Here is a 15385-nt window from a genome sequence, read left to right as displayed (position 1 = left end):
AGCAATGTGGAATGGGATGCCAGCATGCAGCTGAAAGGGTTGTACAAAACCGGTGAGGATGTTTAAAGAGGAAGCAAGGTATTGAGAAATGTTAATATTGCACTCTTCGTGTTCTGTACATGTCAGTTTTTCTCTTGTTTTTGCAGCCAATTGTATGATCTGTCCCAGTTATTCCCTGAAGCTGCATGCAACTGTGTTCAGTCAACCCTTAGACAAAATATGCAGGACCTAGAGAACCAGCTGCAAGCTAAAGGTCGGGCTACATTTCCTGGATTAGATAAGGTAAACAAAGCTTTTGTTTTCTTTATTCTTTCATGGGATGTGGACATTGCCCTTGAACTGAGTGACTTGCTAGGGCAACCAGGTAAGGGTGGCAGATTTTCTTCACTGAAGGGCATTTATGAACAAGATGGGTCTTCACACCAATCAATGGTAGTTGTCCTGGTCAGCTCTCTATTCCAGATTTATTAATTAAATTTAAATTCCACCAGTTGCTGTGGTAGGATTTGAACCCATGACCAGAACATCAGCCTGGGTCTCTGGATTACGAGTCCAGTGACCTACCCTATCTTTATTTTATTTCCTTACATCTTTTTACGACCCGCATATACCCCCTTTGAACTAAAATAACTCGATTCAAAATTATTCCTGTTATTGCTTCATGTGGTACTCTGATTAAAGTTCCTCTTGGTTCATTAACGTATCAAAACCACTGTTATTTTTAGACCCTTAGCGTCACTCGAGCTCTTAATCCAATTAGAGCCTGACTTCCAGCACATAAGAAAATATGCTTAGGGTCATTAACAGAAGAAAAATATTACAATTTTTGTTTTCTTGACAGGGTTATGAAAACGAGAATCCTGGCCAGTTTCATCTTTTTTCATGCACCCCCCATGCCCCCTTCATTGATTATTGGCTAAAATCAATGGCAGTAGCTTTGACTGCTGCACCTAGTGCGATTAGCAAACTCACTGCAGAGAAAATTTTACCCGAGACCTTCCTGAGGTCAGCTGAGCCACCAGGGGGCGGTCACTCTCATTTTTAGATTCACCATTGTGCAGAAACGCACTAAGTGTAGAAAATTAAAAACAGTGGAATTCAGCCCCAAAATGATAGAGTGGGAAAGTGCAGGTTTGTAGTAGCGAGTTGCTGATGCTTCTTTGCATTATGATGGTTTAATCTTGCCACCGGTTATAGTTCAGCGAGTTAACACTTGAAGAGCTGAGCTATGAGGAAAATGTGCTGAGTTAGCTGAGCTTAGACTGGACGTCAGCGGGGGTGCTACTTTTGAAATCAGCACCCCCGTTGAGAGAGGAGAGAATCAGCCCATTTCTGGCTCTCGGATTTTATCCTTGTGTGGACATGGGAATGACCCTGGTTTTGGCTGTTGTAGCCTGTCAACACTTGCTGTCAAGGCTCAGGCATAAGGAATAGCTAATAGAATGAGGGTGCTAATTGTCCCCTTCACTATTTCTCAGCAAGTGTCTGTTGCAATTCCCTTAGAGACCGATTAACTTGTAGAAAGAAATTTGAATTCCCAGTGTCCAACTTAAAGGAATTGCATGATAAGATTTCGAGTTTTAAAACTTTTACCATAACAAACTAAAAGCAACATTGACCAAATACTATTTCGTAGAAGGTCCAGAAAAATTCCATTGTTAATGCTTTAACATGACTGAAAATATTCCTTCACAGCTATATTTCATTCTGTCCCTTAAGCAGGCACTTCTTCCATCAGAACGAGTCCAAAGTAATTATTAGCTTCCAAGGAAAAACTCAACAGGTCTGGCAGCAGTGGCGGAGAAGAAAAGAGTTCTCCGTCAACTCTTTTCTTCTCCGCCGATGCTGCCAGACCTGTTGAGTTTTTCCAGGTAATTCTATTTTTGTTTTGGATTTCCAGCATCCGCAGTTTTTTGTTTTTATATTAGCTTCCAAGGGCTTGCTTCCTTTTTCTTTTCCAACTGGATAAATTCTAATCCCTGAACTGGCTATTACAGTTAGGGTTACCTTAGAGAATTCCCTTTCTATCCAAAGCTAGGCGAACCTTCCAGTTTTGTTTAAATCCTCAAACTCAGTCTTTTCAATCTGACCGTGAGCCACATTCTTGTGTGATGAACCATAGAGAACTGCCATCACTCAGCTCCCTATCTCCCACGGTCTCTCTTTCACCCTCTCTCCTGCCTCCTCTCGCGCTCTCCCTCCCTCTCGTGCTCTCCCTCCCTCCCTCTCGTGCTCTCCCTCCCTCCCTCCCTCTCGTGCTCTCCCTCCCTCCCTCCCTCTCGTGCTCTCCCTCCCTCTCGTGCTCTCCCTCCCTCCCTCTCGTGCTGTCCCTCCCTCTCGTGCTCTCCCTCCCTCCCTCCCTCTCGTGCTCTCCCTCCCTCCCTCTCAAGCTTTCCCTCCTTCCCCCTCCCCGCGGTCTCCCACCTTCCCTCCCTCCCCGTGCTCCCTCACCCTCCCTCCCTCCCACGCTCTCCCTCCCTCCCTGTCTCTCTATTCTGACAAACAGACAGTGTCTATAAGTTTCAGTGATATTGTATAACAAAGCCCTGTAAGCTGATCCTACAATGGCTTCCTATGGTCCCTACCCCTCTCAAAGCCCATCGCCATTCAATGTGAATCACATAGGCCTTGTATCCAAGTAGAAATGTTAATCAGCTATTCTTTAATCTCTCAATTTAATTTCTTCTTGAAAATAAATAGACAGTTTAAAGTAAAACCATTTACAAAACCTGACATCCTTAATAACATCCTCTAACTTTGGAGATTAACAATCTAACCCCCGTCAGTACAGATGCTTTGGCTATTGTTTACAGGTGTGAACACCTTGCACCTTCTTCCCAGTAAAACAACCTGGGCCCTCCTTTAATCTTTAACACCAAATCTTGCTTTTTAACAGAATTCCAAATGGGTCACATTCTCCATTTTGGAATAAGTTAAAGACACAGTCCAGAAACCTATCAATCTTATAAAACCTGCCATTTGTAACATGAGTCAATGTCTTCAAAGTGGGAAGAAACTGGCAGTGAAAAGAATGAGTGTAAATCCCTCTCCTCAAGTAATTCACAGCTGCTGATGGTGTTCACTGACCTTTTGGATGAATGCAGCAGCAGAAACCTGTCCCTGTCATGATTTTCTGTTGGTGATGCAGAGTTTGTGTTTTGTTTCAGCTGCTTTACTTAAAGATTACAGGGGCTTTGTTCCCTACTTCTGATTTCCGACATGCAGTAGTGACCCCTGCGCTGGTACACATGAGTCAGATGGTCACTAAGGTAGGTACAAATTCTTGCATTTACCCCAGACTTCATTGGATAAAATTTACAACACAGAAACAGGCCATTCTACTACATTATGCCATTACAAGCCTCCGTCCGCCCGCCAGTCTTTATCTCACTCTATCAACATATCCTTCCATTAATTTCTCTTTCGTGTGTTTATCTCGCTTCCCCTTAAAGACATCTAGGCTGTTGTCTCAATTTAGAGCTGCCCTTGCGCTCTCCTCCCAACCTGAGCAGTGCCCACCTCCTCTACCAGGGCTGCTGACCATCCAAAGCTGTGAGCCCTCTAATTGGTCCAACAGCCTCAGAAACCCTCCCACTGTCCTTAACTGGATGGCGATAGCAGCCAGTTAGGAGGCTGCTTCCTGAAATATCATGTTGGTGTGTGCATGGCCAACCTGTGCAGGATCGGAACCTGAAAATGTTCCCAAATTCCTGAATATATCCCATAAGCACAAGATCCTGCCTATCCAGACCTCTATAAGATCAACCTTCTCTTTTCTAGAGAAAAGAGCCCCAGCCTATTTAGTCTTTCCTGATGAGTATAACCTTTCAGTTCTAGAATGACTGTAAATCCTTTTTGCACCTCCTCCCATACATCTATACCCTTTTCTGTAATACGGAGATTAAAAGTGTGCACAGTACTCTGAAGTGACCAAAACTGTATATATTTAATGCGACTTAAGAACATCGCAAAATTTACAATACAGAAAAAGGTAATTTGGCCCATCGTGTCCATGACTGCTGAGAAAAAGAGCTATTAAGTCTAATCCCGTCTTCCAGGTTTTGGTTTGAAGCTCATGGACGTATCCAGGTGTGTTTTTTTTTAAATGAGGGTTTCTGCCCCTACCACCCTTTCGGACAGTGGGTTCCTGACCCCCAACACACTCTGGGTGAAAAAATTACTTGATTCCCTTCTGATCCTTCACCAATCACTTGAAGTCCAATCCTCTTATTAGTGACCTCTCTGCTAACAGAAATAGCTAACTTTTCTGCTTCTGAATTCTAGTCCTTTGTATAAGTTGTCCATAAAAGTTAACTCCCAGTACTCAGTTTGCACCATTTATGGCTTTGTTAACCTGTTATTTTAATAAGGCCAGTTGGAGTTTTTTTTTTAAGTGTTTCATTGTAGCCCCTTAATAGCTAATTGGTTGTATAACTTCCTTCTTAAGTATGGTCCAAAGGCAATTTAAACAGCTAAGACCATAATGTTTAAAAATAAGGAAATTTTGTTAGCTGTCTAGCTCTGCGCTGCCTCAGTGTCCAACGTTTTCCAATAGCAGGAGTGCGAGTAAACAGAAGACACAGGTTTAAGATAATTGGCTAAAGAACCAGAGAGCAAATGAGTGGAATTTTCCTAACAGCGATTTATGATGAATTGAAATGTACTACCTGAAAGGGCGGTGAAAGCTGATTCAGAAGTAACTTTCAAAAGGGAATTGGATAAGTATTTGAAGGGAAAAAAAGTTGCCAGACTGTTTGGAAAGAACAGGGAAGTGGGACTAATTTTAATTACACTCCCAAAAATTGCTTCACCTTGTTGCTTCTCAGACGGCAGAAACCCCCTGACTTTCCTTTCCTCTGCCCACTTTCCTGGCCTTGTTTAAACTTTTATTGTTCTTGTAACATTAAGCAAATAGTGTTGCCTATTTATAGTTTCAAATCACCTTTGCACTTACCATATTGTATTTGTTGATATTTTATGTAAACAGTGCTCTGTCACCTCACTGCGGGATGTGGCTGCGGGACTGTTCATGTGCTGCCTCTTCCTGGATTATGTTTCACTCTCAAAGCGGTTTATTCCTGAGGTTATCAACTTCCTTCTGGGAATTCTTTACATGGCAATCCCCAGCAAAGGCACCATGGGTAAGTTTGTATACGCAAGGTACTCTGGCTTCGAGTTTCACTAGCTTCTAAAATAGACCAAAACAGCACCAGAAATCAAGGAATTTCAAGTGCAAATTACATCTACTGCAGATCGCATTTCCTCTATTGTGCTAGTTTAAAGAAAACTGTATAGGAAGCTGTCCTCCAATTGGCCATGTCCTTAAATCAAATTAATCACTGTGGCAATTTTTGGGAGAGTAAATAAAATTAGTCCCACTTCCCTGTTCTTTCCCGATAGTCCTGCAATTTTTTTTCCTTCACACATTTATCGAATTTCCTTTTGAAATTTACTGCTGGATCTGCTTCCACTACCATTTCAAGCAGCACATTTCAGTTCATCATAAGTCGCTGTGTAAAAAAAAAATTGCGCTCATTTGCAAGCCTTTGAGGCCTTTAAAAGTAAGGGGTTTTTTTAGGCAGGAGGATGTTAATAAGCACCTATTAAAAGCTTTTAACTTTTCTAAAATTTATTAAGGAACCAACTACTGTACACTGATGTGACGAATAAATGTTTCTGTCTGGTAATTTTGGTGAGTTCCAGTTTTTTAAAATCGATTTACTCAGCTGATGGACTAGACTGATTAAAGGGGTTTTTTAGTGATAAGCCCATTTTTAGCTCTCTTAATCAAACCAAACCAGTTTCCAGGAATACATTTAAGACAAATTTTAAAAATATATATTATGTTCTGTAATGTTTCTTTGCTGCACTGGTTCATGGAAGGCTTTGCAGCAAAAGTTTGAGCAGAAATGAGCAAACATTCACTTTGCAGAACTAGTGCAATTTGCCTCCTAATGCTTGATGCACCCAAAGCAGAAACCTTTGGCCCCCATTCTTTGAGGAAATATATATACAGGATTAGAATTTGCTTTAATCTTGTATGAAGAAGATTTTGCTTTCATTACACCAGTGAGTAGCTTGTAGACTTGTATCATAGCTGGAAATAATAAAATGGTCAAGTTGCTCATTCCCGTAATTTTTTAGGCTATGGATGATTTTTAGTAATGAAGACTTATTTTTTAGCAAGGCAAAGTCTTTTGACAACAAGGAATGGTGAATAGGAGTCAGTGATACACCAAATAAGAGGTCACCATATTCACAAACAAACAAGACAATAATCAACAGATCTATTAGGAAACTGAGAAATAACGTTTTAAGGGATGGATATGCATGACTAGAGCCTTATGAAGACCTTGAACTTTTATTCATAATTCATTGAGAGAGACGAGAACAAAAGAATCGACAAAGGTTACGAAAGCAGATAACATTGTTTTAAAAGCCCTTTTTCACACAGCGAGTGATTAGGGTCTGGAACTGCTTGAGAGTGTGGTGGAGACGGGTTCAATCGAGGCATTCACGTGGGATTTAGATTTTTTGAAAATAAACAATCTGCAGGGTTACAGGGAGAAGGCAGGAGAACGGCACTAGGTGACATGCTCATTCAAAGAACCAGTGCAGAAACAGTGGGCTGAATGGACTACTTCTGCGCTGTAACAATTCTGTGATTCTCTGTAAGACATTGAGCGTGTCAACTCTCTGCGAATAAACCAAGTTTGACAACCAAATTGGTGTCAAGCCCAAAATCCTGACAAATGCTGCATTCTTCATTTTCATAATGGTATCTGTTTTAAAGAAATGCAGAAGATAAGAAGCACCTCTCTGCAGGCGGGGTAGAAATGCAGGTAACTACAAGCAGTGCATCTCTCGAATAATGTCTGTTTTCGTTGGTTTCAGCAGGATACACTCTGGTACCGCCTTTTAAACCATCTGGGAAATCCTCCGACCTGCTGGTGGTGAAAGATAAAAAGGCTGCAGAATCATGGGAAATGAAACCTTTGCCAATGAGCAGTTTACAGGGGGTGAAACAGCAAGATGAATTGCAAACAGCAAACTTCAGGTTAGTGGTAGCCTGCACTTTAACACTTAAAACAGTTAACTGGCAGAGTACGGCAAGGGGGGTCACTAGGCAACACAGATTTAAAATAATTGACACAAGAACGATAGGAGAGTATTTTTTCACACAGTAAGTTGTTGTGATCTGAAGGGTGCTGCCTGAAAGGGTGGTGGAAGCAGAATCAGTAGTAACTTTGAAAATGGAATTGGATGAATGCTTGAAGGGGAAAATTTCAGAGCTATGGCGAAAGTCCCGTTCACCTACCCTAATTGTTTGACATTTTCAAAGGGTCAGCACAGGCATGAAGGGCCGAATGGCTGCCTCCTGTCTTGTAAATTTCTATGACTGACTGGCTTCTCTTCCCATTCCCATTTTTACACTTGCTCTACTCAAGGCATGGATGTTCTTACAAGGGCACTGTGTCACAGGTGATGGTCACTGAAAGGTTCTCCATCAAAGTCCACCATTATCCATATGTGAGCTTTGACAGTGAGCAAGCTATCCAGCTGTGGTGGGCAGCACAGTAAACTCTTTGTATCTTCCCGTTCCTTATGGAACCAGCAAGCCCCCCTTGAGGAAGATGAGGGGAGAATCTTAGTAAGAAATTAAAAACAAAATGCATCTTGGTGCAGGAAAGCTATTGTAATCCATTAAGGAGTAAAAGAATTGTGACTTTAATACTGTGTATCATTTATAGGATCAAGCTGATTTACTTTTTTTTTATTTCTGCTGTAGGTTCTCCTGCATAGCATTATGTTTTAATCTGTGCAAGCGGTGTTCCTCCTTGTACAGATCACTACCTGCATTTCAGGAAATAATTCGTCCGCTGGAAATTATTCTTACCTCGCACCTACCTGTGAATGATTATCCCGTTCAGCTCCAGGTAGGAACCTGGTTCCATTTCTGTCCAGGCATTTTCTGTCTGTGTTTTTCCTTGGTGGCTAGCTAGACCGCATTGCGTTACATCGAACTTACAACACAGAAACAGGCCATTTGGGATAACTGGCTATGTTGGTATTTATGCCCCACACCAGCCTCTGTCCACCCTTCCCCTCTCGCTATCAACAGTCCTTCTATTCATTTCTCCCTCATACTTATCTAGCTTCCCCTTAAAATAATCCAACTGTGCTATTTGCCTCAAGTGCTCCATGTGGTAGCAAATTCCACATTCTCGCTGCTTTCTGGTTGAAGAAGTTACACCTGATTTGCTGATCAGATTTATTAGTAATTATGACCCAAAGCTTTGGCTTCACTCGCATTTGGAAACAACATCTCTATGTCTACCCTAGCAAACCCTGTCATAATCTTAAAAGACCACTATTAGGTCACTCCGCTGCCTTCTCTTTCCTAGATTAAAGAGCCCCAGCATATTGTTACTTTCTTGTGTTCAGACCGACGCACAGATATTTGCCACAGAGATTTGAAGTAGTGCTTCCCATTGTGACAAATAGCTGAGAAATTCTGACTGAACTCTCCTATCTTCTTTCATCTCCTGGTGCAAAATAATTCGAAATGCCAGGGTGAGGCAGACAAGATGATCTTTCATTTCTTGGGATGAGAGTGTTAGAATAAAATATACGTACTTCTGTTACTATGCCCCTATCTTTGCAATCTCCCCAAGAGCTCTGTGCTCCTGCAATCCTGGCCTATTACGCATCTCCAATTTTATTGGTGGCCATGCCTTCAGCTGATAAGACCCTAAGCTCTGGATTCCCTCTGCCTGTCTATCTCTCTCTCCTCCTTTAAGATACTCCTTAAACCCTAGCCTTTTGACTAAGCCTTTCTCACTTGTCCCAACATATACTTATGTAGTTCAGTGCCTGATAACAATCCTTTGAAGTGCCTTGGGACACTTACTACATTAAAGATGCCATATAAATGCAAGCTGATGGTGTTGATTTTTAAACTAATCTCATTCCTAATGTGTAGGAACTGTATCACGAGGTCCTACAGGAAGTGCAAGACAGGCCGGCATGCTACTGTCCACTCAAATTCGAAAAGAAGAAGCCAGTTCCCTTAAAGCTATTCACACCCAAAATAGTGGAAGTGTAAGTATACTGAATTGCATATCATGTCGAGAGTTGGAGTTATGCAGTATACCGTGAAGAAATTCGACTCATGAGCTAAGCCGAAGCTGTTCGTGCAGCTTCATGGCTTTTCACAAATTCAACAACCTGACCTTTTCGAAGTTAGTATGATGGTTGTTACTTCAGTGTGCGAGTGGCCAATCTATAGAACAGACCCCAGGGTTTCACTGGAAACAGTTTAACTCGAAGGCAAATTATGGCAACTTCTTGCAAAAAATTACATTTTGGTTTGTACACGAGTAATTTGAGGCATGACGTGGTGACTGGAGCAGGGTTGGGAGGAACAGGGTAACTTTGGTTCCCCAAGCACTCTCATCACTGAGGGAGGTGTCCTCATGTCATTTCTAGGTCTTTTGTAGACTGATTAATAGTGATGACTAATCAACAGCTCCATTGTGGTTTTATCATGTGACTATCAAGATGGTAGGAGACAAATTAGATGAGCCTTCACCTTTTCGTCATCTGCCCATTTCTAAACCAAGGTCAGGGAATGGTTACGGGCTAAAATTGGTGATTTGAGTCAAGGATAGATGTCATTCAGAACAAGTTCACACAGAAGATGAAAAAAGTGAGGCCTTTTAAGATGAAAACTGTAAGCCGTTTTTCCATTGGTGACACCTGATTCAGATCTTGGGAGACAGGCCCCTGTGAGTTGGCTGCCAGTGTTAACGCTGATCAATTTAACTGGGGCGCATGAAAACAGTCCACGAGGGTGCGGCTAGGATTAGGGAGCAGAACCGGCTGTGTAGGCTCAGGGACTAGTTAGTAGAGCCAGTCTCCCAGAATCTGGATTGCACAAAGTCAGTATGAAAGCAGCTTTGGTTTCATTCAGGATGAAATTAGGATCAATTAAGTGGATTGATGTGATGGTGGGAGCGGGTAGGCCATGTTTTTTATCCCGTATCAATGTGAAAATGTACTTCCTTTATCTCAGTTTTTTATTCACATGATCTCTGAGCAGTTTAACCAAGGAAAGTTGTCTCAATGGTTCAGCAAGTTCACCTAAATTGAGCCATATGGATCAGAGGTCTCAGGTCTGTGCCAAGTTAAATTATTTCAACCAGGGTGGCTACAGGAGATAGCATAGTTTACTGCAGTGCCATTGGACTGGGAAGAGGCAAACTGACCAGGGGTCTATCTATGAATAATGATACAACCAGCAGACTCCTGTGTGGTTGAGTTCCCTGCTGAGATCCACTGGTTGAGGCTCATTATCAAAGAATGGACTGGCTATCGGAACAGAGTGTGGAGTTGTTACCGCAGAGCCCCCACTCCTGCTGCTGCAAGAAGCCTGTGCCTCCGGTGCTGGTGGTGGGGGGTGGTCCGAACAGCAGAGTTTTTCAAGATAATAGGACTGTTACTTGTACTTGCAGCTCAGACTACGGGCGAAAACGAGGGGGCAACCGGCAAGAGAGAGAGCGAATGAGACTTGTCCACAAGCACAAGCGGGAATTTAAAGGAGCCGTTCGAGAAATCCGCAAAGACGCACAGTTCCTGGCCAGGCAGAGGTTCTCTGATATTATGGAAGGGTAAGTGGTCAATGACAGAGCTCTGAAAGAAAATCTTGTATTTGTACAGTGCCCTTCACAACCTCAGGACATCCCAAAGCTCTTTACAGACAATGAGGCATTTTTTGAACTGTAGCCATTGTTGTCATGTAGGAAACACTATTGCCAATTTGTGCACAGCAAGCTCCACAAACAGCAATTGAAACATCTGTTTTTGCTGGTAGTATTAATGGTGAGGGATAAATATTGGCCAGGACACTGAGGAGAACTCACCTTCTCTTGTAAAAGATCCCATGGTACTACTTTAATCATTTGCAAAGGGCAGATGGAGCCTCATATTAAAATCTTATCAGAAGGATGGCGCCTCCGACAGTGCAACTCTCCCTCAGTACTGCACCGGAGTGTCAGCCTGGATTATAGCCAGAGTTTTTACCTTGATGGGCGGGCGGGCCCACCAGCTTGGCGGTGGGCAGGCAGCCGATCACCACCGCTAAAACAGGGCCTGCCGCCATTTTGAGTGGGTGGGCCACTTAAGGCCTGCCCAGCAGCCTGCAAGACTGGAAGCAGAGGGATTCCCCATCTGTCAAAGTGCACTCTTTCACACGTGTGCGAAAGAGCGCACTGCTCCCTGAGACTAAGTGCTGTCTCAGGGAGATTATTGACAGTGTCAAAAAGGTTAAAATTAGAAAAATATAAAAATTATTAACATGCCCCCCTCATGTGACAATGTCACACGAGATGGGAAATGTTGATAAAAAGGACAAAAACTTTATTAAAGTTTTTAAAAGCGGACATGAAACCTCATCCTGCCAATGGATGAGGTTTCATGTATTATCAGAAGCCCTCTGGGGCTCCTGGCCTGCCCGCCAGCCTTAAGGTTGGATGGGTAGGTTCTTTAATTATCTTAATGATCCTGTCAATGACCTCAATTGGCCATTGACAGGTTGGCGGGCGGACAGCTGATTTCGCTGTTCGCCCGCCTTCCTAAAGATTTAAATGGACCGGGATGATGTCAGAGGTTCCTCCTGACATCATCCCACGTCATTTTCCCGTCGGCGAGTGGGCCCTGCCCCCAAATCGCCAACGGGAAAATTCTGCCCTATGTGTTTGAGACTGCGGTTCCTGCCCACTGAGCCTTTGGATAAGATTCCCGATTCCTTACCAGTTCTGTTTATCTTTTACTTTTTGATGTAGCTGACTCAGATCAGGGTCTTGAATTATAAAGCAACATTTCATCCCTTTAGCATTTTTGATACAAGTATTTTCTCTTGCTTACATATGAACTGCTCCCACAATTAATTTCCATTGGCGGTGGTGGACCATCTCCTTAAATCACTGCAGCCCTTGTGGTACTCTCACTGCACCATTGGATAGGGAGTTCCAGAATTGTAAATCCAAGATTGGTAATTGAGGCCCTGATTTTCACCAAATCGAAAGGCCTTTAAAATGGTGTGCAGTACCCGATTCCAGGATTCTCCACCCCATTCCTGCTTCTGTCATTTTTTGCTGGCGTGAGATAAAGGCTCAGGCGGCCTGCCCCATGCAGCACTCCCGCCGTTACTGGCTCCATTGTGGGAGTGGGCAGCTCAATCCCACCCCCTCCACAGTTTTGATGGAGTTGGGCTCATTGTGTTAGTAGACATGGTTCATGGCACTTCAGAGGAGTCGTGAACACCAGAGGAACCTTAGTGCCGATTGGGGAATCAAAATAAAACAGCCGCCTGCCCCTGGAATTCTTTGAATGACGGGTCATCTGGTGTAGCTTAGAGAAATTAAACCATCTGTTCTTTCAGTTTCAATAGGCTGTTTTGTCTGGAGTTTATTTTTGTGCGATATGAATGGTGGTGTGTTTGAGTAATAGCTCTATTAGATTGTTAGAGGTTTAATTCTTTTTTAAGTCCATTGCAAATATTTCCCATTGCTATTACTTTCCTCCTGAGGTCTATCCATAGTGGACACTGGGTGAGTGGCTATGGAGGATACATGTAGTCATGGAGGGGAATGGGGGGGCTTAGGGATGGGTGGAAGAGAGAAGGCTTGAGGGCCTGACAGTCATGTTTGCAGTTGAGCCAGTAAACTGAGGTGGTCCCGACTCCATCCTGCCCTCACCTCCCTGGAGTGAAAATATGGCAGACAGATTTGCAGAGTCGGGAACTTTCCCGACTCCCCATATCATTCTCCTTGATAACAACCCGGCACTACATGCCTGTCAGGAATAGAACTTGGAGGCTGTACTGTATCCACAGCCTTGTCCTCCTTAGAGGCAGACATCCCTGGGCTAGAAGGTGTTGTCAAATTTACCTCTGGCAAGTTACTGCTGTGCATCCTGTAGATGGCATGCAGAGCAACCACGATGCACCTAGTTTGGGAGCATTGAGTCCAGTGGCAGGGGTATCCATCAGGCACATTACTCTCTTCTGGGAACTGTTGAGCTTTTTGTAGCTGAGCCCATCCAGGTGAGAGATGAGTATTCCCTCAGACTCCTGACTTGCATCTTGCAGATGATGGAGGGGTCAGGAGGCTGTAAGGTTACTGTGGCAGGCGTTTATTGCAGAGTATCCAGCCTCTGCCTTGATCTTATAGCTAAGTGTCGATATGGTTGTCTTTTATGATCATCTATATTGTCTTGTGATCATTCCGTAAAAAGCCTTTGATGCAGATTGTGTTATTAATGAGATATCAACAAAAAGTAAAGGGACTAAATCAGGCTGCTTAAGCACATTGCTCTGTTTGTGTAGCAGTGAACTGACATTCTTCCTACTTATATTTTGTAGAGATGCAGAGAGAAAGAGGAAGGTGAAGATGCTGTTCCACAATCTGGCCACTCAGGAGGGTGAATGGAAGGCCATGAAGAGGAAGAAGAGAAAAATGTGATAACTTTATTCTCTCAATAGAGAGAATGCCACTCTATGACTGAGGAGGTGTTGCCTGTGCAAATGTACATACACTGCTAAAGAAATGTTGCAGAATAGATATTAAAACTTTACACAGTGGTGATATGCGAATTGAATTGGGCAAACGTTATTAAATGAATCTTTACATGTGCAAACCCCGCCCTACATCATGATGGGCTGCGAAAAAGCATTTCAAGCATTTTTGCATTTTGATTGATAGTCAGTTAATGGAACACTCTAAGAGTGAATGTTATACACCCAGGATTCCCCAGGATTCACTTAGTCATGAAATATCATGCAGCACAACACCCAGTGTAAGATTACTATTGCAGATTTTATTTTTGATGGGAGTACTTGTTTTTTTAAAATTACACAAATACTGAAAATCTTAAAAGACAGAAAATGCACAAATCATCCAACAGGTCAGACAGCTTCTGTAAACAACTGAATGTTTCTATCTCAAAACGGTGACCCGTGTTTTATTCTTTTTGTGTGTGTTGCTGGACTTTCTCTGCGCTGCCAACATATCCTGGGTTTTTTTAAAAGCGGTTCAAGCATGCCCTCAGGGTATTGTGTTTTATCATGTAATTCAGATCACCTGGAGCAGATACTTAACTGGACACAGGACTAATGTGCAGGCTGACTGCACTTGGAGGCGGTGTGGCTGGTTAAAGTGAAAATTGTTACAGTTGATAACTGGGCTGGTAAGTTACTGCTGGATCTTGGCCATTCTTCAATGTTGCATTATGTTGTGCAAGTGGGGAAATGTAATAGTGAATAACAAAAATATATTGCAAAGATGCACAATTTTTTTCTGTCACATTGTGCTGACTAACACAGGACATCTGAATCAACAGCTCAAGTATCCCAGGTCTTGTGTTTGTGAAGGTCTCACCAAATCTTAGTGTAAGCAGATTCATGGAAAACTGTTGAAACTAGGCACCCTTCTCCTAATCATTGTTGTAGGTGACTCTGGGGTGAAGCATCTCTACCGCAGACCAATGCTTCCATTAGCTATTTGTGTTTTGATATCAGAGGTAAGATAGTGGTGATACTAATCTGAATTTGGGCAGCAAATTTTGCCAATCATTTTGTAGAAATATATAAATAAAACAGATATATTTGGAGATTTTTTTTACTGTTAAGTATTTCTTGGCCTGTGTCACTTAATGTATAAAATATAAATAATTTGCTTTTTTATATTCAAATGGCTGGAGAAGCAGCTATAATTCAATGTCAAGCTTAACAGTCCATTCAGTGGGTTCAGCTGACGAAGTGTGAATAGTTGTGATGCCACCAGGAATGGATTTCCCAGAGCTGGAGTTCAGTATGCGGGGGATGGTCTGACTTGGATAGCCAGAGAGACAATTAGAGCTGTTTATCATGTTCCACTTGTGGAGCACTTTGCATTTTTATAACGTCTTTCATAGTCACGAGTTGTCCCAAAGCACTTTACAGCCAATGAAGTTTAGTCATTCTTTGTAATGAATGGAAGTGCAACAGCCAATTTGCGCAAAGCAAGGTCCCTCAAGCCAGCAATGAGAAACATGACCAGGTCCTTGGAAAATGTTAGCTGAGAGATAAATATCGGGCCAGGACACTTCTGTTAACACACTTAACAAATTTCTTTCTTCTGTTCCTGTAGGCCTGCATTATTTTATTTACAAGGCTAAATTGATGACATTTATACAGCTAACTAAAACAAGGTCCCTTGCTCTTCTTTGAAATAGTGTCCTAGGGACTTTATGTCCACTGAGAGGGCAAATGGATCCTTGATTTTATGACTCATCTGAAAGAGGACACTTCTGACAGCACTGTACTCTATCAGTACCGCACTGAAGT

General features: G+C 42.6%; 1 protein-coding gene across 2 annotated transcripts in view; it reads left to right on the top strand.

The window, feature by feature from the left end:
* nop14 (NOP14 nucleolar protein homolog (yeast)) overlaps positions 1 to 14670 on the top strand; it is a 53566-nt gene extending 38896 nt beyond the window's left edge. Inside the window, exons 12-19 of one of the 2 annotated variants that reach the window (XM_041186544.1) lie at positions 147 to 282; positions 3168 to 3269; positions 4988 to 5141; positions 6898 to 7057; positions 7790 to 7937; positions 8984 to 9102; positions 10515 to 10670; positions 13424 to 14670. In XM_041186544.1, the coding sequence (XP_041042478.1) occupies positions 147 to 282; positions 3168 to 3269; positions 4988 to 5141; positions 6898 to 7057; positions 7790 to 7937; positions 8984 to 9102; positions 10515 to 10670; positions 13424 to 13523 (1075 nt within the window). In that variant the 3' untranslated portion in view covers positions 13524 to 14670. Of the gene's footprint in view, positions 1 to 146; positions 283 to 3167; positions 3270 to 4987; positions 5142 to 6894; positions 7058 to 7789; positions 7938 to 8983; positions 9103 to 10514; positions 10671 to 13423 lie in introns of both variants that reach the window. The other variant, XM_041186543.1, reaches the window with a different exon arrangement.
* Positions 14671 to 15385: the final 715 nt, after the last annotated feature.

The sequence above is a fragment of the Carcharodon carcharias genome, chromosome 4 (assembly GCF_017639515.1).
Source record: "Carcharodon carcharias isolate sCarCar2 chromosome 4, sCarCar2.pri, whole genome shotgun sequence".
NCBI lineage: Eukaryota > Metazoa > Chordata > Chondrichthyes > Lamniformes > Lamnidae > Carcharodon > Carcharodon carcharias.
Note: the sequence above shows the minus strand (reverse complement) of the source record. Positions and strands in the feature narration are given on the sequence as shown.